The sequence below is a fragment of the Epinephelus lanceolatus genome, chromosome 14, assembly GCF_041903045.1.
Source record: "Epinephelus lanceolatus isolate andai-2023 chromosome 14, ASM4190304v1, whole genome shotgun sequence".
Classification (NCBI taxonomy): domain Eukaryota; kingdom Metazoa; phylum Chordata; class Actinopteri; order Perciformes; family Serranidae; genus Epinephelus; species Epinephelus lanceolatus.
In genome coordinates this window covers 34,358,805-34,385,045 of record NC_135747.1, presented here as the reverse complement: position 1 = coordinate 34,385,045, position 26,241 = coordinate 34,358,805, and the positions used below count along the sequence as shown (strand labels likewise).

The window sequence follows — 26,241 nt, the reverse complement described above, 5'->3', positions numbered from 1 at the left end:
ACGGTCCGGAAGTTGGTTGCTACCTTTTTATAAAGCCCCATCTGAGTGCTGTGGGGGGTACACATCCATTAACATCCTGGACACAGAAAATAACTGTAAAATGAACTGAAAATACGCTGACACACTTCTATGGGGTCATAAATGATGATTGAGAGGAATTACTTCTCTGTGGGTCTGTACGTTGTCTTTTAGGAAACGCTATTAAAGTGTTTAAAGTGTAGCACAGCCTGTGATTGAGTTGTTTGCACTTAGAGGAGTCAGTGTTGGTGAATTAAATGTTCGGTTTGAGTGGTTTAAATTGTCTGTGGAGCTTTTTCCGTTGTATCATCACAGAAGCAGGCTCTCATTGGTCACACTGCTTCAGTATTTTTCATTGGTGCAGTAGGACTGTGGCTCAGACACCGTGGCTCAGACATAATGTACCACAGCTAAACTTTTCACTCTTTATGTTTTACTTTTGCCACTGTATTTTCAGCCAATACGACGCTGGGCTGGTTGGACTGGTTTCTGTGCTGTGATGCTGTTCTGCTCCCATGTGAAGAAACACCAAAACACTTGTTTATGGTACTTAGTGTTAAAGTCATTACAGCCCGCACAGCAGCATCACAGCCTAACATGTGATCAGGATGTAACACTGTTGCATAATGAGCTTGCTTGTGCCTTATGGCGTTGCTGCACAGACACTGTAGCTGTCTGTACTCTCTCTGTAAACATGTGGAAGACAATGTAATACTGCCACTGCTGTGCTTGGACTACTTTGTATTTCCATGATGTGTGGTGTTAATGAGTCTGCTGATAGTGTGGAAAGCATTGAGGGAGAGTTCCAGTTTCACAGTGACGAACTCACTGTCACTTACTGTGGATCTGGCAAATGGAAATATAGGTAGCTTTCTACACTGGGCAGAGATCAAGATGTGTTGACAGCTACACACAGGGAGGAGTTTCCCTGGAATAGAGGTGTATCTGGAGTTGCCCACTATTCACACTGGGGACATGAGGGATTTTTCCATGGTATCCGATCCAGGAAGAGACTACTCCAGTCCAACATCTGCTGACTGCTGTTATTGCCACACTTTCTTTCTCCTTAAACACAAAAACACCTTACTCCACTGTAGAGGTATCTTTCGTTCTAGATAAATGTATTTACCACTCTATGAGCTTGATATAGTTGTGTTCATAATGCAAAACCAAATGTAGTCGGCTAGCTGTGTTCTTGTAAGAATACTTTTTACACATCTGCTGAAAGTGTCGTTTTTTATGGATAAGCAGTAAGTCCACATTTGACTAGTGAACTCTGTTTAATCTTTACAGAACATGGACTTTGTTAAAATGAAAACAATTGTTAACAGCCATTGTTCAACAGCTCAAAGACTGCTCGGTCCTTTATCTTTAGCTGTGACAAACACCCTGGAGATATCTAGCTGAAAACATGAAAAATGTTATTAAGCTTAATGTTCTGTTTTTGGAACTTTTAAGACTCTGTTCACCCAAAATCAAAAATACGTATTTTTCCTCCTACATGTTGAGACCAGTGGCTCCCAACTGGTGGGTCACAGTCTAAAAGTGGGTCATGAGTCCACTCTGAATGGACTGCAAGTGACTTGCCCACATGTCAAGTTCGTAAAAAGCACCACATTATGCTTACTATTACTTTACAGAGACAGCAAACTAGCTCAACGACATGGCCAAATGCAAGTATGAGGCTGAAAGTATTTAACTGTGGGACTTCAAACTAATGACTCAGGAGAAATCTGGACTGGCCTAGACCGTCTTCAATGGGAGTCCTCAGAGTTAGTCATGCTACAACTGCTGCTGACTTGCAACTAAAGGCAAGTCCAAACAGGAAAAGGCCCAAAATTATACAGAGGATTATCTCAAGTGCAACTCAGTATATGTAGTAGGGGGCCCTTGTTCCATCTCTCTCTCTCAGCTAAGGGGTCCTTGGCCTGGAAAAACATAGAAGACCCTGGTTAAGACCACAAGCCAAGTACCATTTAATTTCATTATATTGGAAAGAAGGAAGGCATCTCTGTGATCGATATCTCCAACACTCTGATCCTAACACCAAAACAGTCTAGATCTAGATTTTTTAGGGGTTAAGAATGGCTCTTTTGATAGTAAAGGTTGCCGACCCCTGATCTAGGTAAATAAATAGCACTACAGGGATGAGGAAAATATGTATTTTAGATTTTTGGGTGAACAGTCCCTACAAACAAAAAATTATGGTGGAAATTTCACACCACTCTCCTAAGAAATATGTATTTGTATAACTCTTTTGCATTAGCTGAATCTGACCAGATTATAATTCCCGCAAAATGTTCATGTTCACATTGATAGTGTTGCTATTAACTGTCAACATTTTTCATTTGTTTTCCTCACAACATTTGCTTCTTGAAAGCGAAGCGTGATTAACGTGTTTTATGGTCATGTTTGGGCAATGCGACACTTGGCTGAGTCATGGGAAAGGTCTTGGTATTACTTGAATATTTAAAAAAGTCAAATCTGATGTAAAGTGCAAGACAGAACATGAACCCTGGTTCTTTTGTGTTGAAGTCAGGCGTTGTGGTATAAGAACACAGCACGCTCTTCTTGCACTGGAGCAAAAATGCCAGGGAATCTAAGTGTTGCAAACGAGTAGCATATGAAAGTAATTCCTCAGAGACGGGGTTGGTGGTCCCTGACTATCAAAAATATTTCCACATAAGCATGCACTATCTCTCTGGCTTAACAATTTTTACTCCCTGGTGAACATTTCCAGGAGCCTGTGTCTGAGAGACAGGAGGGATACGACTGTAAAAATGACACATTTATCAAAGTAATGGTAACATCTGTGGAGGCTAATATTTATTATCATCTTGATTTATTGCATTATTCTAATTGGATTGTGATTTCAAGCATGTAATTTGATTTGCTTTATGAAACCACTTTTTCTATTAGTCATGCTTGTTTTAAAGGGATGGGCGCGATGCCTTGTTGCTAGAAACAAGGAAAATAAATGGCTGCACGGTGATTTTAATGATCTGAATCTGTCACTCAGACATAAAGTTTACAAGCCTCTTGTTTTCTTGACCTTTGAACATAAAGGTCCCGTAAAAATACAGACTATAAGATCCTGAAACATCTTCAGTGGTTACCTCACGCTACACCAACGAGTGTGACTGAAGTTCAACCAATAAAAGCCGTCGCACGTTTGTCACAGAACATTGTACTCATACTGATAAATGAGTGCTGCTGTGCTGCAGACTATTCAACTAATCCATCCCATGCTCGAGTAACGAAATGAAATCTTCTCCCGGTCATTCGCCGGATAATTACTGCTAACTGAAGTTTCCTGATCTCAACAGGTTCCATTCATTCTGCTGCTGAAGGAGGTGAAGCGTGTTTGTTCTGCTTAATGCTGTCTTCCTCTGCTCTAACATATGACCATCACAAGCTGCCGCGTGCATGTGTGTGTGTTTTAAGTGCGCAGAAATGGTCATATGACAGTAGAGTAGATAGCAGCAGAGCACAAGACACACCCTTGAACACACAAATGAGGCGGTCATATTAGAGTTCAGTTTAGTTAAGTTATTTGCACATACATGTGTACAGAAAAGACAGAAATGAAAATATTAAAGTTTACACATTGTGCAGGAGAGGTTAGAATCCAAAAATAGCTCATGGAAATACCTCCCCTATTAAATAACATTGATTACAAAGAAAAGATAAAAACAAAGACTGTATAATTTATCAAAATTTCAACACTTAGCAACAACGAAGTCGAAATGTATAACAAATGAATCAATGAAGTGTAAGTGATTGATTGGTCTATTGGTAGGTTTAGTCACACTGCATGCTGACAACTTTGTTTCTCTTAGTTTTTCACATTTTCAGACTGAATGCTTGTTTTCATATTCATAGATGATAACACATTGTGTCTGTTGGGTGTGAAAATGTTCAATATAACTTAAAAATCTATCCCACCCACAAAGTGACATGTTGTCCTACAAATATTGTTAACTATACTTTATTAAGAAAATGTAAATTTCTGATAAACCGATATTCTCCTCTGCTGACAGTGAAAATCAAAAACTTACTCAGGGATGGGAATCGTCAGAGGACTCACGATACAATATTATCAGGTTAATTAGGTCACAATACGATATTATTGTGATATACTGAGTATTGCGATAAAATATATTGTGACTTATTACTTTTTTCCCAACTGCAGATTATTACCCCAAAGGAAAACTCTGTCAACTTCAGTTTTACCTCATAAGATAAAGTTTTTTTGTTCATTTTTATTGCAGCAAAACGTGGTGCAAATCAGACAGACTGACCAACACCGTCATAAAACCTGTCAGAAATACTACATACACCTGACAAACTGAATTGTGGGCAGATTTAACATCCTCTGTGAGGCCAAATTAAGCATTCAACTGAAACACTTAACATGTAGGTATCCTGCTAACTGAATGGCAACACCCATGTTAGAAGAGTTGTTTGTTACAAACATAATCCCCCATTCATGTGCTACATTTTGCAGGAGGTCTGCAATGTCTGTGACGTTTGTGGACTGCTTTAGTGGACCGAAAAAGCAATTGATTTTATTATTGTAGTACTAAAAGTTGTATTAAAATGTGTATTTGCAAAAATTAATAGAGTATATAATGAAAGATCGATACTTGGCATCCATGTGTCAATACAATATCAGCACGCAAAATATCGCGACACTATGCTGTATTGATTTTTGTCCCCAGCCCTTGTATTGAGGCATATATGCACAAAAAAAGACCCAGTGCTTCCAATCACGTTTCCTCTTCTTGAAATACTTAAAATCCAGTTGGTTGGATAAACATTGGCAAATAGAGACAGTTTGGAAGTATAGTAATTTCATAAAATGGCATTTGAGTGACGGCCAGTTTGAACGCCGTTGATCAGCCATGCTTTACATTTTACAGATTATTGATGGAAAGTGAAGCATATAGTGTTTGGTTTCCCACTGAGCATTGGGACAGGATGGGAATTGACAACATTTTATTGATATGATTGCCATTATTGATTCTGCTTATTGTTCCGATTCTTTATCAGTTCCCTCACCGATTCCTGATCACTTTTCTGTGAGGAAAATAGTTGCCCCACTCAGGTTTTCAGCTTAAATACAACTGTTTTATTGCCTCTGAGTCTACACATGGTGAAACGGAGTTGATAAAGGCATCTAACATCTAACTGAGTGAAATGAGAGAATATTTGTACAGTATTTGTTTCCAGTTAAGTTTTCTTAGTCATGAAAGATCTGCTAAGACACCCGCCTGGCGCTGATGTTATTACAACAGGATATCAACCCTCAGTAACGGACATGCTGCCCGGCTGGGAAGCAGCGGTACTCATGTGTAGAGTGTCAAATATATGGCATTCCTGGAATTCAAGCCCATGTTGTGTAGAAAGATGTTTCGGCGTATTGCTGGTGTTTCCGCTCTTCCTTGGAATTAGCATTTTACAGACATTACAGGCAGCACTGTGTCATCTTTCTTTATGAGCTGAAGCCATGCTTTAAACCGTTTCTTCCTTTCTGCCTTGTTGAAAGTTTCCAGTAGCTCAGATGCATGAGTTTGACATTAGATTTTTACGATGAACAACTGTCAAATAAACATGCTGGCATTTAAGTACAGTAAGACAATAAACTACAATGGCTTTTTGATATCACCTGCTACAATCAGTATGAGACCTGCTGTTTCATTAATCTGCACCTTGTCTGAGCAGGTTTCCACACCCCTGTAACACGCTGGCAAAACCAAATGAAGCAAATTAAATTATTAATAGTACATGAAGTTTGGTGACTCCACAATTCCCAGTATAGCTCCGCCTTCAACCTGAGTCCAGGTCTAATCAGCCAGAATAAGTGAAAACACCTGCGTGGGGGCTGCAGGGCCTTCTGACGCTGTGGCCATCTGTCAGGTATAAACTCACTTGCACCTTTTATAGAAACTGGGGTCCTTGTTGCTAGGAGATCTTTAGCCTTGCAAAGAGTGCCTGCTTACACACACATGTTAACACACACACACTCCCCCCTGACATTTTCCAAGACAATGAGAACAGGGCAGACAAGGTAGATAGAGGAGAACTTAATTCACATCCCGCGGCCACTTTTGTGTCATTAAACACACATTTGTCTTTTATTGTTCAAGTTAATTTACTGCTTTAATACTATAGCAACTATTTTTCACATTTGGATTGCGGCTAATATTAATTGCTTTTTCTGTGATAATCTGCATCTGCTATTCACCTTAATTGATCTCATTCATTATGTTTATGTAGCTCGTGTTTGTATCCTAAACGTTGTACAAGTAGAGCCTGTTTACACTCGGTATTAACACGGGTCTTGGGTGATCGGTTAACAAGTGGACAGCTGAAGGTAAAGGTGTGAATGTACTCCTGGCAAACGCTAGTTCAATGTCTGCCCAGTTAGCACAAGCTAATGGGTACTAACAAACTCACACCAACACCTAAACAGCTCAAATTGTTAACAACCGTTGGGTAACATTAGCTGTGTGATGCTAACAGTTAGCCCTGATACTGATATGTGTGTGGTTGGGCTTTCATTGGCTGTCCCCACTCAGTCTGGAGCTCACACTCCTGCAGCAGCAACAGTGGTGTCCTAGTGCCAGGGACATGAAGGGACTGCGGGTTAAGCTGGTGTGTTGATAGACAGAGAGAGAAAAAGCAAGCAGGGTAAGTAGAGGCTGTACGAATTAACGCACCGCTTGCAGCTCTGCAGAGAAATAAGATTTTAGCCACTTTGAATTTAATGACTGTAAGTGTGCATTTAGCACAAAATATATCCTGCCGGTTAAAAACAACGAGGCAAACAAAAATGATGTCTGGCTTATTTGCATATAGAGTGAGGAAGTAATATCCAATCATAAGTGGTCACTTGAGATGTAATATGTGATGGTGGGACAAGATTATGGTAGAGGAAGTGTTCTGGTTTACATTTGTAGTCAGTTTGTAGTCCCAGTTATATCGTCCAATCGCATTTAAACAGTAGGTTAACAGTCCGTGTGGAAGGCATTGGCCAAAATGCAACCTGAGAACCCATCAGCTATCATCTGCTTGCTATAGGTTTATATTAGTTTTTTTTGTGTGTAGCTTTCTGTTCATAGAGAAAAGCCAAAATGACTGCACATGGATTTATTATTTCTAGAGCACATTTAAAACAACGGCAGTCGACCAAAGTGCTGCACATAGGTGGGTACAGAGTTAAAACAACATCAGTAATAAAAATAGAACAGATGTAGGAAACAACGATAAGAAAACAGGGCAAACATTAAAAAAGCAATTAAAAAAAACCAAACTTGATCATCGTGCTCAGGCTGAATGATACGCCAGGTGGAAGAGAGAGGTTTTTAGGGAGGATTTAAAAGTCTCTAGGGACTGGGAAGATCGAATGTGAAGGGGGAGGCTGTTCCAGAGCCTGGAGGCAGCCGCTGCGAAGGCTCACCTCGGGATTTTAGTCTGGTTTTTGGCACCACCAACAGTAGTTGGTCCGAAGACCTTAAGGTTCTGGTTGGGGTGTGGCACAAAAGGAGCTCAGAGAGGTACAAAGGGGCCAGACCATGGAGGGCTTTAAAAACAATTAAAAGAAGTTTAAAATCAATACGAAAACAGACTGGGAGCCAGTGGAGGGAGGCTAAAACTGGCGTGATGTGGTTGCGCTTTTTCTTGCCTGTGAGGAGGCGAGCAGCAGCGTTCTGGACGAGCTGTAGACAGTTGAGGGAGGACTGATCCAGGTCAACATAAAGGGAGTTACAATAATCTAATCTGGTGGATATGAAGGCATGGATCACCCTTTCAAAGTCTGCAGCTGAGAAACAGGGCTTGGTTTTGGCTAAAAGACGTAGCAGGAAAAAGCTAGTTTTGACAACAGCACTGATCTGTTTGTCAAATTTGAATTGGCTATCAAAAACCACCCCAAGATTCTTTACAGAGGAACAAATGTTGGGGTTCAGGGGGCCCAGGAAATCTGTGGAGCTGTGTGGGGACATGTGGCCTCCAAACTGGATAACCTCTGTCTTGGACTCATTAAGATTTAAGAAATTAGAGCTCAACCAAGATTTGACATCACTCAAACAATCCAGTAGAGGTTGCATTGCATCCTTGCTTAAAGACCTTAGTGGCAGGTAAATCTGGATGTCGTCAGCAAAACAATGGAATGAAATCTTGTGCTTTCTAAAAACATCACCTAGGGCTGGAAGAGGAAGTCTTGGCCTGGATATCTGCTGGCCACACTGGATCTGCCTGAAATATTGGCCCTCGCCCTGAGAAGCTTTGTTGTCATCAGACAATAGCCAATGGATCCCAAGATTGCACGAGACACATATGTAGACTAACTCTAATGCCAGGTGTGACCAGAAAGACATAGAGCTGTCCACTTGTGAGCCGTTTACCCAAGACATGTGTTAATACCAGGTCTGAACAGGCTTTAAGTGCATTCAATGGTAAAGTTACAGCCCCAAAAAGTGTAAGAATCATGCAAGTATGTAGAATCATCAAATTATGCAACCTATTTCAAGTGCTTTATTTAGAGACGTCAGGAGGAAGAGGTTTCTCAGTGTTTTTTTACGAGCCAAGGTGTGGCTGAACAGCTCAGTTTTCAGTTTGTGACAGATGAAGTGCAGAGTGCAGATTTTTTGTTGAGCCATCGTGGAACCAGGACAGCAAACAGTCTTGACTCTGAGGGAGCAACGAGCCAATTGGCAGCAGCAGTGTGTGTCGGACGGACTGGGCTGTATGGTTTGACCATGCCTAATTCAGGTGAACAGCAGGTGCAGCTTTTCAGATAAGTCTGTCTCAAGTTAGGAAGGCCAGTTTTGTTCACAACACCAGCTCTGTTTGATTGTGCTGTCGGTGTGACTGCTGCCTGTAGGTGTGCGAGAGGTCAGGGAGGTCCCAGTGATAAAATAACATGGGACAGATCCAGGTGATGTGTGGTTATGTTCGGCTGCAATAGTCGATACATTCCACAGTGCGATACACAACAGCCCTGCAGTCATCAGCTGACTGTATGTTTCTACAGTACACAGGTGTCCAGGTCGGGTCAGTGCAGGAAGCTTTATCAGTGTTTGTTTTAAACACACATTTCCTCACACACACCCACACACACACACATTTCAATCAGTTGAATTTGTTTTGTTGTCTGTGTGCCATTGTTCTTAATTTATTGATTTATTATGACTCGTATGTTGTTTCAATTTAATGGAAGAAGAGGTCAACACACCTCAGCAGTGTGACGTCAGCTCTGTCACTATCGTGTGTGCGCATGTCTGTTGACTCTTTATACAACCGATTTATTACGGCATTTTCACAGTCCAGTCCACAGCGTGGACCATGAGCACTTTATGACTAAAACTGTGGGTTGCATTTTCAGTGTCAATAACTTACTCTGAGAATTGTCCAGCTGAAAGTGTTTATAACTGCTGCTTGAGATGATTTCTTTGAGATCACATTATCCAGCTCAGTGTGATCAGTTATGAGTGGGACATGATTTAACTCCCATGTCAGAGTGATGAAAACTTCTGACCAAGTTGAAATGTCAGACTAAGTCCAAACTTTTTATACTGAGTGTCTGACAGTACAGAGTCTGATCCAGTGGTTATATTATTCTCCATTCAGCTGCACAGTCCACACTTAGGGTGCTTTCACACCTGCCCTGTTTGGTTCTGTTCAGTTGAACTTAAGTTTGTTTGCCCCCTCAGTGCGGTTCGTTTGAGCAGGTGTGAACACAGCAATCACACTCAGGTGTGCACCAAAACAACTGGACCGAGACCTTCTTGAAGAGGTGGTCTCAGTCCGGTTACAAACAAACTCTGGTGCAAGAAGGTGTTCCGACCTGGATCTGAACCAGCTGCAGTCACATGACACATTGTTTGGGTTAAACATGAGCATGTTACAGTCCTGGAGGATTATTAATGTGCACCTCCTCCTGTACTGCCTTAATATGCACATTCAGCACATCCAATGCATCAAAACATTGTTTTCTAGTTGGAGCCGCGCCTCGTTTTCAAACTGTATGGATTGACTAAAATGAACAATGACAGCAATATAGTCCACGATGAGCAGCGCTAAAATCAACCTGCGTAGTTGTCCCTCCATTGTGACCTTAGAAAGTGTCACATTTATCTTGCAAGTGTACTCTTCTTCAACGTTTGCTTTACTTCCTGGATTTTTCCCACATGGAAATTCTGACCAATCAAGAGCAACTTTTTCACACAGGGCATTTGATCTGGTCCTCTTGTAAATGCTGCCGGGTTTTTTTTTAATTAGTGAATGAATAATATCACAGAGAATTACCACGTGTTCAGGGGCTTTAAACGGACATTGTGTAACATTTTCAGTTGTTTGTCTGCATTCATAAATATGTCATCACTGGTGTACTATTACCTCCTCCAATAATCTGACTTATTCTCTTAAAAGGAGAATTTCAGATTTGTTTGTACATTGTGCGGGTAAGTCGTCTGTGGGGTTCCATTACGTTTCGCCATCTTGAGAATACACCCGCCAGCAAGGGACATGCAGCACCACCTTCGGCGTTTTCGTTGAGAGCCAGGCCAGCACTGCGTGACTGAGGAGCCGAAGGAGAGGAGCAAGAGGCGCTTCGCTACTACCCTGGCAAATTTGAAACAAAGTCCCACTCTTTGAGCATAATGCAGGATCATGCATATGCAGCATCATGGGAGACAGAATCCTTGTCGCCAAGAAAGCGCAAAAGGGAATAGAAAAGGCAGCGTGACCGGCGAATTAAAAAAACGAAGGCCCACATCGGGGTAGCCTTTCCCAGGTAGAGAGAGCTGCTGAGGGAGAATGGTAATGCAATCACAGGCCAGCGCCGCTGTTGGCTGTTAGCCACTGTTAGCGGCCAGTCCCTAACAGCCTCATCCCTCTCCTCGCATCACTGCGCCGCTGTTAGCTGTTAGCCGCTGTTAGCTGTTAGCCGCTGTTAGCCGCTGTTAGCGCTGGCCTGTGATTGTATTACCTTTCTCCTTCAGCAGCTCTCTCCACCTGGGAAAGGCAACCCCAATGCTGACCCTTGTTTTTTTAATTCGCCAGTCACGCTGCCTTTTTGATTCCCTTTTGCACTTTCTTGGCGACGAGGATTCCGTCTCCCGTGATGCTGCATAATACATGATCCTGCATTATGCTCAAAGAGTGGGTCTTTGTTACGCGGCAGTAGTGCCGCTGGCCACTAACAGCTGTTAGCGGTGCAGTAATGCGAGGAGAGGGATGAGGTGTGTGAGGTTGAGCCACTTGTCAGTTGTCAAAGGACAAGACGTGATTGGTTTGTTTCCATTTACATCCGCCCCAACAGTCCTACGTTGTAAACACAGCCAGCATGGTGAGGAGGGGGTTTGTCAATTCGCGTCGCGTGTGTCTGTGTAGGAGCCTGAATGAATACTCCATGTAGTATCGGATGACATGGTTTCATCAGTGTTATCATAGCTTTTTGGTACACAGCGGCTACAGTTGTTGCAATATGTGTTTGAAACAGTGAGGCGCTAGAGTGCGCCATCTGTTTGAATACAATATATGATTTCAACGTTAGATGGGAGAAATTCCTACACATTGTGGCTTTAAAGGCTCGATGCATCTACAAAAGTTGCTCGAATAGGCCCAAATGTACATTTTGTTTAACCCACAGTTGCTTTGGTGTCTTGACCGAGTTAAATGGACAATATAACACTGATCACAGTCTTGCCAGCAGTCGTACTGATCTCAGATTAGAGTTTATAGTCTAAAGGTCAGGAGTGGTTCAGGTTTATATGGTGTGGAGATGTTTGTGATAACAGAGTGCTCACACATAAGTCAATCGTCCTCAGTTGACTTCAGGACTAATTGAGGATTTAGTTCATCTCTCCAAACCTTAATGTGTGACGTTCACTTTCAGCTCTGTCTGTGTTGGTAAGGTTCAGCATTTGTTATAAAACCACACAGAGGTCGTGTCCTCATGCTGCTGGTTCGCCCTGTTCCTCCAGCCCTGCAGACAATTTATGTCTGCAAACAGAAAACTGCTACTGCTGGTGTTTTTAATCCAGAATGTAAAGTTTAGAGTCTTGTTATGTCACCTTTAGGCTCTACAGACTTGTTTAACACTCATTGTGAAGTTCACAGGCACAAGAACATCAAGTACAAGCTTAGTTATGCACTTAATCATCTTCAGTATGGAAATATTCAGTGTTTATTGTGTCAACAGTGATGGATTAAGGATCTCTTCCTTTGCCATCAGATGGCTTTACAGCAGATTCTTTGGGACTAAAATTTAGAGCATTAAAATGTGATAGTTTGAGGATGTGCTTTTAAAGCCCCTGTTATATAAGTAATGTTTTTGAGGTTTCAAAAGTCTAATTGTATGTCTCTCTTTGTGTTTGCAGCTCTCTGGTGGATGTGAGTTGACAGTCGTCCTGCAGGACTTCACAGCAGGATGCAGCACGGAGATGTCTGTCAGCACCGGTGAGACAAACCTCTCTTTCCTGTTCACACGTTTTAGTCCGGATCTCTTGTCTGGCTTTGGTCATTACGGCCAAAGATTTAAGAGTCAGCACTTACAGTTATCAGCATGGTTATTTGAAGAATCATGATGAGCTCACTTAACCCTTTGAAGCCTTAGTGAATTGTCTTGATGTCTTTAAAAAAACATGGAAAGAAGGCAATGAGCATGTTAATGAGAAATGACCCAAATATTAGCAAGATATTAGTAAAAAGTTACCAAAAAAAGGTGAAAATTAGCACAAAAAAGTCAAACAACAGAAACAGGAAATTACCTGAAAAAGGTGCTAAAAAATAATAATAATATTCTTTTTAATGAATGTATTTGATATTTAATTTTAATAATAAAACATATCTAAAAAAAAGATAAAAATAAATAGTAGAAAAGTAGAAAAAAATTTTTAATTAATTTTAATAATAAAATTAATACATTCAGTATATGTATATATTCACAGTTATTATTAGAATTATGAGTATATAATTAGAATAATAATTGTGTGGGCATTTTCCCCCATAGTCTTTTATATTTTTAATTTTCTAATTCTCTGTGTGTCACTCTTTGAGGTAATTTTCAGGTAACTTTCTTGTCACCTTTTTGTAATGTCTTGTAATTTGCAGGACATTTTATGCCAAATTGCTGATTTCTTTTTTTAATTTTCAATAAATACTTGTGAGAGGTGTCTGAAAGCAGTGCAAGAAAATTGATGTCACTCCAGGTTTTAAAGGGTTAAACAAAGTCAGACAAATATAGTAACCACACATCATGTCTTAATGCACACAGTACATTAAGCAATAGAATAATCATAAAAGCATAAAACAAGTGGTTAACATAAGATTCAGTGGCGCCATGTATAAAAACAGTAGCACCAGTAGTGGATTTAGCAGCGCATCAAACGGCCCTTTAGATAAAGTGCTTCATGTGCATTAAAAACATCTGCTAAACGTGTGGAGAGGACAGACAGCTTCAGGATATGTGCTGTCATGGAACCTGGATGTTCTGCTCGTAAAACTTGTTCATCTTTTGTGAGAAGGAAGGAATATAAAAAGGCTGTTGGCTGGGTGAGAGGCGTCCTTTAAAACTTTAAGGCCCGTCTTTTGTAGTCTAGCCTTATAGATTTCCTTTAGGAGTGTGAGATCACATCCAGTAATTCTTGATGTAGTACGCGCCACTTTGTCCAGCTGTCTCCTGTCTTCAGCTGACATGTTGCCAAGCCACACAGTTACTGCATAGGTAAGGATGTTCTCCGCTGCTGCTCTGTAGAGCTGCACCAAAGCACCTCGGGATATTTTCAGTTGCCTTGAAAAGAAGTTTCTCTGGTGTGTTTTCTTGAGGGTAGTAGTGGTGCTGATCACTTGATGACTGAGGATAAGTGATCCCCACAACTCCTGGGAAAGTCCACAACTAAGTCCTTGGTTCTGGAAGCATTTAATTCCAAGTTCACGTTACATCAGTCCACCAGGGATAAAACCTCACTCCTTTAAACTGTTTCATCGTTATTTGAGATCAAATCCATGACTGTGGTGTCATCAGTGAATTTAAGCATCATAATTGACTGGGAGTGGGAGATGCAGCCATTTGACTACATGAGTAGGGACAGGACACACCCCTGTGGAGCGCCAGTGTTTGGAAAGGATTTAGACAAGATTGTAGGTAGTTAGGGTGAACCTTAATCCTGCTAAATACTAGTGTAGTGTAGGATGCTAGTGTATTTTAAGTATTTGAAATTGCAAGAAAGAATATTCCCCCTCTGAAGACATTTTAACCCGGACAGTACGTCCTAAAACTTGAGATTGTCAGAAGTTACAGTACCATTCTGTAAACCAACTGTCTGCTCTTCTCTCCAGGCCAGACGGTGGAGCTGTTGGAGCGGCCGAGTGAGCGGCCCGGCTGGTGCCTGGTCCGAACCACCGAACGCACCCCCCCACAGGAGGGACTGGTCCCCAGCTCCACACTCTGCGTGTCCCACTCACGCTCCAGCGTGGAGATGGACTGCTTCTTCGGCTCGGGGAAAGGTAGGAAGAGCAACAAAGTCCAGATTAAGTTCATGTACTGACCTGCTGCTTTGTCTGAGTTTATGACTTGGTTTGTAATAATAATAATAACCTTGTCATTGCTCTGGTGTGGAAGCAGAGTTGTCTTCAAGAGGCCATAGAAATTAGAAAAGGAAAACTCTTCTCTTTGTGCTCTGGCTCAGGATCAGCGTGTTCTTCATGGTGCATTGTAGATAAACACAGTTCAGTTAATGAGTGTGACAGTCGTGTTACTAGAGAGGTCACAGCATCTTTTCGTCGATGCCAATTCACTGGCTCCTCTTTGCTCCCTCAGCAGAAACAGAATAAACTCTGTTGTTGCTCTAATTCAAAGAGTGGAGGCATTGCATTATGTCGTTAGAGAAAGTCCAACTGTGATGTTTTCAGAAAGTTCAGCTCAAAGAGTTTTGAAAATACAAAAACTTGGGTACCAACTAGCTCACCTGTTAGAGCAGGCACCCCATGAACAGCGGGAGTGGGTTCGATTCCAACCTATGGCGCTGCTTTGCTGCATGTCATCCCCCACTCTCTATACCCCTTTCTTGCTAAATCTGTCCTATCAAATAAAGGCAAAAAAGGTCCCAAAAATATCAAGAATTAAAAAAAAAGAAATTCAACTAGTCAAGTACAGTAATGGCCTTGGTGTTTTTCATTATCATCACACCTTCCTCTTTAGTCAGACAGAAGTAAAGAACACTGTCTTCCTGTCCTCAGATCACTTAAAGTAATCTGGTCTGTACTGACCTCTGTTGGTGCGATGTGGATACCACACTAGAGATGAAACCTGTCCTGCTTCTCTACCAAGCCTGCCTCAGACACTCTGCACAGAAATCCTAAAAGTAAATGTTGTTAAATGATCCTCATGTATGTATGCATTATTTATTGAGGATGAAAACAGATGATCTTTAAATAGATCTAACAGATGGATTTAGTAGAAGGTGTCTGAGCATGTGAGGAGGATGTTTTCTCCAGAGCAGCATGGAGATATTCTGGCTCCACTTTTAGACTGACATTTTAGAAATATTACTAGAGAATGCAATGTTGTGGCTTGTAGCATCCATTAATGTGATAATTTCCTGAGAACATCAACATGCTAACATATGTGTGGTCCAAATTTCATGGCATGCTATCCAAATAGTGTTTAAGATTTTTCAGTTTGGATCCAAGTGGTGTGACCGAAAGACATCCCTAGAGCCATGCAACTACACCGCTCAAAAAAATTAAGGGATCACTTAACAGTCACAGTCGAACACCAAGTCACTGAAACATCAGGGGTATGAGGGTCAGAAACAGACTCCATGAGGGTGGCATGAGGGCCAGAAGTCCTCTAGTGGGACCTATGCTCACAGCCCAGCACCGTGCGGCTCCACTGGCATTCACCAGAGAATATCAGAATTGTCAGGTCTGCCATTGGCGCCCCGTTCTCTTCATGGTGAATGTTACGCTGCCTGTAACATCATCCAGCATGACTGGTTTGGCGGTGGGTCAGTGATCGTCTGGACACACTGTTCTATCCTACAGAGGGCGCTGTGGAGCTGCTCTACTACGTCCTCCCTGCACTTGTTCCAAGTGACCTCGGACTGTGTTCAGTGCAGGGTACACAGCAGATTGTGCCGATGGTGTCTCTTGACATCTCATTGTGATGCTGCATAAAGATGAACTGATTTCACCTCGTTGCATCATGGGAGTTTTACAGCACAGCTGAGGTGGATGCTGAAACGTATTAGTCGTTCACTTACAGCAGCATCCAGAGTCCTGTTTTTATGTTGCAGATTAAAGCAACAGCAGTAACACACACGTTGTCATTTCCTCCCATCTTATCACGTTGTGAATACCAAACTTTGAACTCACAAACCTCAAACTTCCTCCCACCTACATACACACACACACACACACACACACACACACACACACACAGTTTGCTTTCCTAATATAACTAGCCTTCCTGCAACCCAGTTTGCAGTTTTTGTCTTGCTCAGGGATTGAAACAACAAGGAGGAGGTCTGTGTGTGTGGGAGATTCCTCTTCGCTGTAGTCACACACACACACACACACACACACACACACACACACACACACACACACACACGGTGCAAGATCAGCTGATTTGCCTGCCACAGCCATGGTGTGTTTTATGCTCTTGCTGATGAAAAGGATGTTTTGTGTTTCTGTGGTGAGATGCAAATCAGACAACTGCAGCTGCTACACATGGGAATAAACACACAGGGACACACACACACACACACACACACACACACAGCAAGGGACAACAGTTGAAAAATTAGGCTTGTGCTGAGCAGAGAGGTGTTTAAACTAATAAAGCACTGAAATGTCCCAGCCAAACAAATGGTCACTACAACTGCTGCTGTTAACTTACGTCATTTGGAATAAAAAGAAGAATAAGGCACTTTATTTGTGTGATTTATTTATCTGAGGCTTCCTGGAGGCCAACACAGTCATTTAGTTGGTTTATTCCTCGGGCCATCTACAGCTGTCACAAGACTTACACATCCTGGTGTGGTAATTTTCAAAAGAAGGTGGCTGGTGTTGGGTTTATTATAGTTATAGTTATGAGATGCATGACATCATAGTAGTCAAATTTTGAAGTGAAGCAGGCGTTACTTTGACCTTTAAAGGGAAACGCCGCCTAAACTATGAATTCCATTATGTTGTTTCCATGGCAGACAAAGTTCAATCAATATTTGTAACAATGAGTTTCAATCTCTCTCAAAGCCAGAAACCAGAGAAGTAAGGCAGATCAGACAAAGCGCATATTAGCAGCACTGGGTGGCATTTCGTAATAGTTAATAGTGAAGCATGTTGCTCGCTGCTGAGCGCCCCATGTTTTCCGCTCACTGCGCTTGATGTTTTTGCTGGAGCACCCTGAATGCCTCAAGTTGGAAAAATTAAAAGCAAAAGAGTGGCAGACAACACTAACAGTTTTCCCATTTTCCAATCAGATGAATAAAGGGCTGTACACATGTCGTGTCTTTAACTGCCTGGAAAACACGAGGTCAGACGCTGGGCACCACTCTTGTGTCTTTTCTGTGCCAGCTTTCAAGAGCACGGTGGCAGGTTGCATCTGAGGTTGCAAAACAGCCGGAACAAGCACAGTATCATGGCCTATGTACCTGAAATCCTGAGTGCAGAGCTAATCTTCTTCCAGATGCTGTTTATAAGTTTGTAGACCTGTTGTCTGTGGGACAGATGTAAAGCTCTGGGTAGCCCTGCACTAACATGATCAACTTTTCCATATTTTTCAGACTGAATATTTACAGAAGAAGGGAAAGATATCTGTCTGCTGTGATTGGTTGGTCCTCGCCACATCACTGTGATGTGGGCTGCTGTGTTCCAAAAGTTGATCTCTCTTTAACTCAGGGCACAGCTCTTGCGCCCTGAAAAATAGGCACTCGGAAACACGTGTACACAGCGACAACATCACTCTGGTGTTTGAGCACACCTGCCACCCCTCTACATTGAAAACAGTGGATTTTAGGGTGAAAAAAACCCAGCATGAAGATGGGCTTCTGTGATGGCAATGAAAACAAGTTGTAGCATACAGGTCATGGTTTGCGTTAAGCCCACTTTGATTATTGCTTGAGGCAAGCTGCAAGACACATCTGAATAAACTGTAGCCTTACTTACTTTTACCAACTACGGGGGCTGTGGCTCAGGAGGCAGAGTGTGTTATTCACTAATCAGAAGATCAGCGGTTCAATCCCCAGCTCCTCCAGTCTGCATGTCAAAGTATCCTTGAGCAAGGGGCGTCGGTGGCTTAGTGGTAGAGCAGGCGTCCCATATACAAGGCTGTTGCCGCAGCGGCCCGGGTTCGAGTCCAGCCTGTGGCCCTTTGCTGCATATCTCTCTTGCTCTCTCTCCCCCCTTCACGCTTCACTGTCCTGTCAATTAAAGGCAAAAAATGCCCTAAAAAATATCTTAAAAAAAAAATCCTTGAGCAAGATACTGAACCTCAAATTGCTCCCGATGGCTGTTCCATCGTTGTGTGAGTGTTAAAAAACTGAGTAGCAGGTGGCACCTTGTATGGTAGCCTTGTATGGACGTGTGTGTGAATGGGTGAATGTGACTTGTAGTGTAGAATGATGAATGAAACGTCAAATGATTAGAAAGGCGCTATACAAATGCAATCCATTTACCATTTACCAGTGGTCATTGGTCTGATGATTGACAGCAGATTGACAGAGCTGATTCATCCTAAAATACTGTAACCCTTGATCCAACCGTCAGCTAGGCGAAGCTCCTGGGTCAGCTGGTGGTACTCCCTGTGATTTCTCTCCTTTCTGAGGGTCTCATTCAGCCACACAGACTTCAGTGTCCCATTGTCCAGTCCCCAAGTGGCCCCTGCCTGAAAGCTGCAAGAACTGCTCTGATCAGTGCACGAAGTCTCAAACTTGTGAAGTCATCAAGTATCAAGTCTGGAGCTGCCACATAGACAATGAAGGAGCCTGATTTTGTGGACCCACAGATTCATGTTCATTTTGTCTTTAATACCCAAACGAGCTTCATTCTGTTATACTCAAAAAATGTTCCCACACTCTCAGAACATTCCCCAGAGCGCTCTCAGTGGCATCTTTAACATCTTTCCAAATTTGCGGTTTATAGAGCAGCTCCAGACTTCATACTTGATGACATCATAACTTTGGTTTGGGTTAGTTTGGGATAGAGTTGTTAATGTTAACTGACATTTTCGGACTGTCTGAGATCATAGGAATAACGTGTGAGATTTAAAAATGGACACAGTTCCCCTGTAACGTAATCTTAATCATGACCAAAACCTTAACTTATCTGTAGGTGACCTTAACCACAAGAATATATCCAGACCTAAACTGGTCTATGTCACAATGAAGTTGTAGTTCTATCAGGAATGAGTAATATAACTTACATCATGTGAAACAGTTGAGAGGATGGGTCAAAAATAGATGTTCTTTCTGTTTTGAGCGTTGAGGGGGAGCTGTGGAAGCTGTAAAAGCAGGAGCAGCAGAGACAATCGAAAGGCTTCAGATTGAAAAATATAGGACCACTAAAAGTTTATGGTGCTATGAGAGAAAACAAACAGCGCACATACATCAAACACTGCACTGAACTTCCACCTGTACAATTGTTAGTTTTACTTGCGGCTCCAGCAGGCAGCTGCATCCGGTCTTTTCAGGAATTTATGTTTCTGTATTCTTAAAAACAGTAAAATTCCACCACTTATTGAGTTATTCATGAAACCATGTTGTATCATCAACATTTCTGCTCACAAACAGGACTGTATTTTCTGCGAGGCTTCTCAAACACCTTTTATTTAGGGCAAAAATGATCAAGCATCTGCACATTATTCTCAATATGTTGCTGCACAGCGTACATTCAGCTGCCTGTCAGTAGAAAGACATGCAGAGCTGTATCACACTGAGCAAACATCCCACACAAAGACCCACTTTCATTGTCAGCCTCGCTAGTTTCACTTGATTCCAGAGCAGGCTTCCCTCCCTTAACATGGGAATGCCTCACATAATTGTTTGATGGTGTAAATGCAGAATTAGATTGAAGCTGCGTCTGTTCACTCGAGGCAGATGGGTATTTAACTGTCATGTTTGTTAATGAATGAGTCACACTGTTAATTAACCCTAAAGAGCTAATTAAGTAGACTGGATATAAACTTCTGAGTTCTCTCAGGCTCCAGCCTTCTCTCTCTGTCTGCCCTGTCTTGGGTGTGTGTGCGAGCCTGTATGTGTGTGTCTTGGGTCTTGTGACTGCTCTGTAAAGTAGGTCTCCTTGTCCTCTCTGAAAGACTGTGAAGACACTGAAGCTCTAAAGTTAACTGAACTGAAAATCAGTCACGATGGAGTTTTGAAGTCACTGAAACAGATTGAATAGAGACAGCAAAGGGTTGTCCACACCGAGAACAATACCCATAAGGACCAGGGCTGGGTGGTGTGGAGAAAATCAAATATCACAATAATTTTGACCAAACACCTCAATATCACTACTGCGAACTATTGGTGCTTTCACAAAACATTTATACTATGAGATTTTTAAACAGTGGATGAAGGGAAATAATAAAACAGCTACAGTCTGGTAGGTTTAGTAAAAATCAAATCACTTTACTGTAATGCAGCCTTTAAAACCAGGAAAAAACAACTCTGACAATAATACAGTGTCCAATTTGCAGACAAATGCCCAAACACTGGCTAAATGCTCAAGAAATTTATTGCAATATTTCGGTACTAGACTTTCATCAGGAAGATATTATGATGTCCAAGATCTAAGATTATATCTGGTAAGCGTATGGAAGAGGCTTTCCATGTAGGCCCGAGGAAAGGTAGAGGGGCCCCAGAACAGAGCCATGCTGCCAAATATAATACTGCAAATGCAAATAAAGTTTTCTTTGACTAAAGTGTTCCTGACTGAGCTATAATTGTGGTGTTTGAAAATCATGCTATCTCAAGTGGATGGCAGAGTCCACACCACAACCATAACGACAACGACTGTGGCAAATTATATCAGAGCGTTTTGATGAATAACACAAACACTGACAGCCCAGTAAAACTTCAAACCTGCAAGTATTATCTTAATTCTGGAAACTTCTTTGTCTTCTTCGCCTTCATCTTGTACATCTTCTTCTTCTTTGTCTTCATCTTCTCCTTCGTCATCTTCAACTTTATCATCTTTTTCTTCCTCTTCCTCTTCGTCTTCTGCATCTTCTTTTTCTTCTCAATCTTCCTCATCTTCTTCTTCCTTTTTATCATCTTCTCCTTCGTCATCTTCTTCTACTTCTTTGTCATCTTTTTCTTCGTCTTCTTCATCGTCGTCTTCATCTTCTTAATCCTCTTCTTCATCTTCTTTGTCTTCCTTGTCTTCATCTTCTCCTTTGGTCATCTTTTTCTTTTTCTTCTTCTTCTTCATCTTATTCATCTTCTTCGTCATCGTCGTCTTCTTCATCTTCTTCGTCGTCTTCTCCTTCATCTTCTTCTTAATCTTCCTCATCTTCTTCTTATTCCTGTTTATCATCTTCATCTTCCTTGTCTTCTTTGTCATCTCTTTCCTCTTCTTCTTCTCCTTCGTCGTCTTTGTCATCTTCATCTTGTTCGTCCTCTTCTTCTACGTCTTCTTCTTAGCCTTCTTCGTTGTCTTCTCCTTCTTCTTCATCTTTATCATCTTTTCAATCTTCCTCATCTTCTTCCTCTTCCTCTTTATCATCTTCTCTGTCTTCCTTGTCTTCTTCTTCTTCTTCTACTTTGTAATGCAACCCGCCCCCAGCAAAGGTAGCGACCCTTGTAGGCTTCAGATCCGTGCTCACACTGTGTGTCTTTGCCACAGTGCAATAAAAGCTGTGGGCTTGTGCACATCGCCCATTAGTGTCTGCTATCATCAGTCAGTGTACTGGAGCAGTTGCATCTGTATATTCTGGAAAATCGCAGCAACTAGTGTCCTGAAATACTCAGCAACACATTGAAACACCAACCTGTGAACCCATACCCCTCTGGTTTCCTTTTTTTCTTTCCCTGCGTCACATACAGTGTAAGTAACAGGTCATCAGTCAGTGTCCATTTTACTAAGCTACTGTACAGCTATAGTTAGTGTTGATTACCCTTCAATCTTCAATCAGGACTTCCATGATTGTTATCACAATAGTTGATATCTGCGATCAAGAGTTATACTGGCATACGTCATGCCTTCTTGCTTCTCTTTTACATTAAACAAGTTTGTCCTTTTGTTATAAAAAGACCCTAAGAGTCATTAGCTGGCACTGTGGACGACTGAAGTTATTACTAACTGCTGTAGTAGTGTGTAATCATAGCTGCAATATTATTTCCTGAATTTCTTGCTGTAAAGCATCAGCTGAGTTACAATGTATAAAATGGGACACTGCAGGGAAACAGAGCTGCTGGAAGCACTTTATCTAGGCTAGGTGTATGTGTGTTGTCTCACCTGCTGCTGCAGTGATCATCATAACGCTGTGACTATAACGTAAAGGGCACAGCACCACAGGGTTAAATACAGAGAGAGAAGTTTAATGTTTATCACCTCAAATGCACAAAGTAAATTATAAACCTTAATAAAGAACAGCATCGTAGTGAGCCATGTTGATGAGGAGATTCATCTAATGTTGGTCTGTTTACAAGAATGTGTTGTCTTTATTTTTTTCCCTTTATGGTGCACAGCAGAAGAGTAATAAAAAAAAAAACTCTCAAAGGACAGAAAAGGAATCATCAGACCATCACTCTAAGTGTTTCCTGCCAACAGCAGCACAGTGTGATTCCAGTGAAAAGCTTTACAAACCGCATGTGAACAAATAAGAACTAAATGAGTCACAGCCAAATTTCTGGTCATTTACAGCAAAGCTCGGAAGCTGTGGGGATTCTCTATAATAACTCATGATATTGATTTGAGAATGTATTGGGGGATCTGGGTTTGTTAGACTAGTTAGAAGCAAGTGTTGAATACACTCATGGTGGTTACATATTAATTCATGGAGTGGTGGCTTAGAGGTTTAAGAATTAAGCTCAGGACTAGAAGCTCGGCAGTTTGACCTCCAGGTCAGCAGGGTAAATCCGGAGGTAGACAATCTAATTCTAGTGTTCGCGCTCTTTTGGCTCTGTTTTGGTCTCCACCAACTCCTTAAGAAATATTTGGTTCTCTAGCTGCTAAAATCTCTACTGTCTTCAGCAAGTAGCGAGAGAGAGCCAGAACAGTCAGTATAAATTCTGCAGAGTCCGACGATAATAATGGGTTTGTTACGAAGAGCTACCCTTCACATTCAAGTAGTCATTGTTAAAGTGACAACAGGCGACTTTTCAACTCTCCCACCCACCCACACCTGTTTCCAAATGGTATTTCTGTTTTCCTCAGAGCCTAGCAACTACCATCTACACAGGGCACACTGCCTTTGTTTTCCACCCTTATTTGGTTGTTCTGCTGACTGGGATTTCCATCACTGGGGATAGTAACTGGATTGAACTTAAATAATAAAGGAGATTGCATCTAAACATGTAGCTACAAGAGTTTCACGCACAGCTCACTTAATAATGCTAAAGAGGTTTTGCGGCTCAAAATTAAGCTGCTTTCTCACAGGGGTGACCTGGGGGGAAACCAGAAGGTAGCTACCATGTTTCCACGGAAATGCTACTATGGGTTGAGACAGCGTTACCAGTGCAGGACGGTGGGGACTAGCTAACCAGTTGAGACCAGAGGAGGATGGGAATTGGGACTTTATTATTGTCTGGTTTGAGGACATTGGGACGTAGGCTCGTTTGAGGACATTGAGACTTTATTATCATCTTGTTTGGGGACATTGGGGTGTAGTCTCTTTTAAAGACATTGGGACTTTATTATCGTCTCATTTGAGGACATTGGGACTTTATTATCATCTTGTTTGGGGACATTGGGATGTAGTCTCTTTTAAAGACATTGGGACTTTATTGTCGTCTCGTTTGGGGACATTGGGACTTATTATCATCTTGTTTGGGGACATTGGGACTTTATTATCATCTTGTTTGGGGACATTGGGACTTTATTATCATCTTGTTTGGGGACATTGAGATGGAGTCTCTTTTAAAGACATTGGGACTTTATCATCTTGTTTGGGGACATTGGGATGTAGTCTCTTTTGAGGACATTGGGACTTTATTGTCGTCTCATTTGGGGACATTGGGACTTATCATCTTGTTTGGGGACATTGGGATGGAGTCTCTTTTAAAGACATTGGGACTTAATTATCGTCTCATTTGAGGACATTGGGACTTTATTATCATCTTGTTTGGGGACATTGGGATGTAGTCTCTTTTAAAGACATTGGGACTTAATTGTCGTCTCGTTTGGGGACATTGGGATGTAGTCTCTTTTAAAGACATTGGGACTTTATTGTCGTCTCGTTTGGGGACATTGGGACTTATCATCTTGTTTGGGGACATTGGGACTTTATTATCATCTTGTTTGGGGACATTGGGACGTAGTCTCTTTTTGAGGACATTGGAACTTATCATCTCATTTGAGGACATTGGGACTTTATTGTCTCATTTGAGGACATTGGGACTTTATTATCATCTCGTTTGGGAACATTGGGACTTTATTATCATCTTGTTTGGGGACATTGGGACTTAGTCTCTTTTGAGGACATTGGAACTTTATTATCGTCTCGTTTGGGGACATTGGGACTTTATTATCATCTTGTTTGGGGACATTTGGAACTTATCATCTCATTTGAGGACATTGGGACTTTATTATCGTCTCATTTGAGGACATTGGGACTTTATTGTTGTCCCGTTTGGGGACATTGGGATGTAGTCTCTGTTAAAGACATTGGGACTTTATTATCATCTAGTTTGGGGACATTGGGACGTAGTCTCTTTTGAGGACATTGGAACTTATCTCATTTGAGGACATTGGGACTTTATTATTGTCTCGTTTGGGGACATTGGGACTTTATTATCATCTCGTTTGAGGACATTGGGACTTTATTATCATCTCGTTTGGGGACATTGGGATGTAGTCTCTTTTAAAGACATTGGGACTTTATTATCATCTCGTATGGGGACATTGGGACTTTATTATCGTCTCATTTGAGGACATTGGGACTTGTTTAGTTTTTTATACTCATCAGGTCCTACTGATCCCAAATAGGTTGGAGAAATTGAAAATGGATACCAAACAAAAGTTCAGAGTTGTTTGGGGACATTGGGATGTAGTCTCTTTTAAAGACATTGGGACTTTATCATCTTGTTTGGGGACATTGGGACGTAGTCTCTTTTGAGGACATTGGGACTTTATTATCGTCTCATTTGAGGACATTGGGACTTTATTGTTGTCTCGTTTGGGGACATTGGGACTTTATTATCGTCTCGTTTGGGGACATTGGGACTTTATTATCATCTTGTTTGGGGACATTGGGACGTAGTCTCTTTTGAGGACATTGGAACTTTATTATCATCTCGTTTGGGGACATTGGGACTTTATTATCATCTTGTTTGGGGACATTGGGACGTAGTCTCTTTTGAGGACATTGGAACTTATCATCTCATTTGAGGACATTGGGACTTTATTATCATCTCATTTGAGGACATTGGGACTTTATTGCTGTCTTGTTTGGGGACATTGGGATGTAGTCTCTGTTAAAGACATTGGGACTTTATTATCATCTAATTTGGGGACATTGGGATGTAGTCTCTTTTGAGGACATTGGAACTTATCATCTCATTTGAGGACATTGGGACTTTATTATTGTCTCGTTTGGGGACATTGGGACTTTATTATCATCTCGTTTGAGGACATTGGGACTTTATTATCATCTCGTTTGGGGACATTGGGATGTAGTCTCTTTTAAAGACATTGGGACTTTATTATCATCTCGTATGGGGACATTGGGACTTTATTATTGTCTGGTTTGAGGACATTGGGACTTTATTGTTGTCTCATTTGAGGACATTGGGACTTTATTATCGTCTCATTTGAGGATATTGGGACTTGTTTAGTTTTTTATACTCATCAGGTCCTACTGATCCCAAATAGCTTGGAGAAATTGAAAATGGATACCAAACAAAAGTTCAGAGTTGTTTGGGGACATTGGGATGTAGTCTCTTTTAAAGACATTGGGACTTTATGATCTTGTTTGGGGACATTGGGACGTAGTCTCTTTTGAGTACATTGGGACTTTATTATCGTCTCGTTTGAGGACATTGGGACTTTATTGTT

The 26,241-nt window shown here is 41.5% G+C and overlaps 1 protein-coding gene across 3 annotated transcripts in view; it reads left to right on the top strand.

The window, feature by feature from the left end:
* Nucleotides 1-26,241, top strand: part of kalrna (kalirin RhoGEF kinase a) — a 219,025-nt gene that overhangs the window by 145,986 nt on the left and 46,798 nt on the right. For all 3 annotated transcript variants that reach the window (XM_033613134.2, XM_033613126.2, XM_033613142.2), the window contains 2 exons: nucleotides 12,405-12,483; nucleotides 14,365-14,532. In XM_033613134.2, the coding sequence (XP_033469025.2) occupies nucleotides 12,405-12,483; nucleotides 14,365-14,532 (247 nt within the window). The remainder of the gene's footprint in view (nucleotides 1-12,404; nucleotides 12,484-14,364; nucleotides 14,533-26,241) is intronic.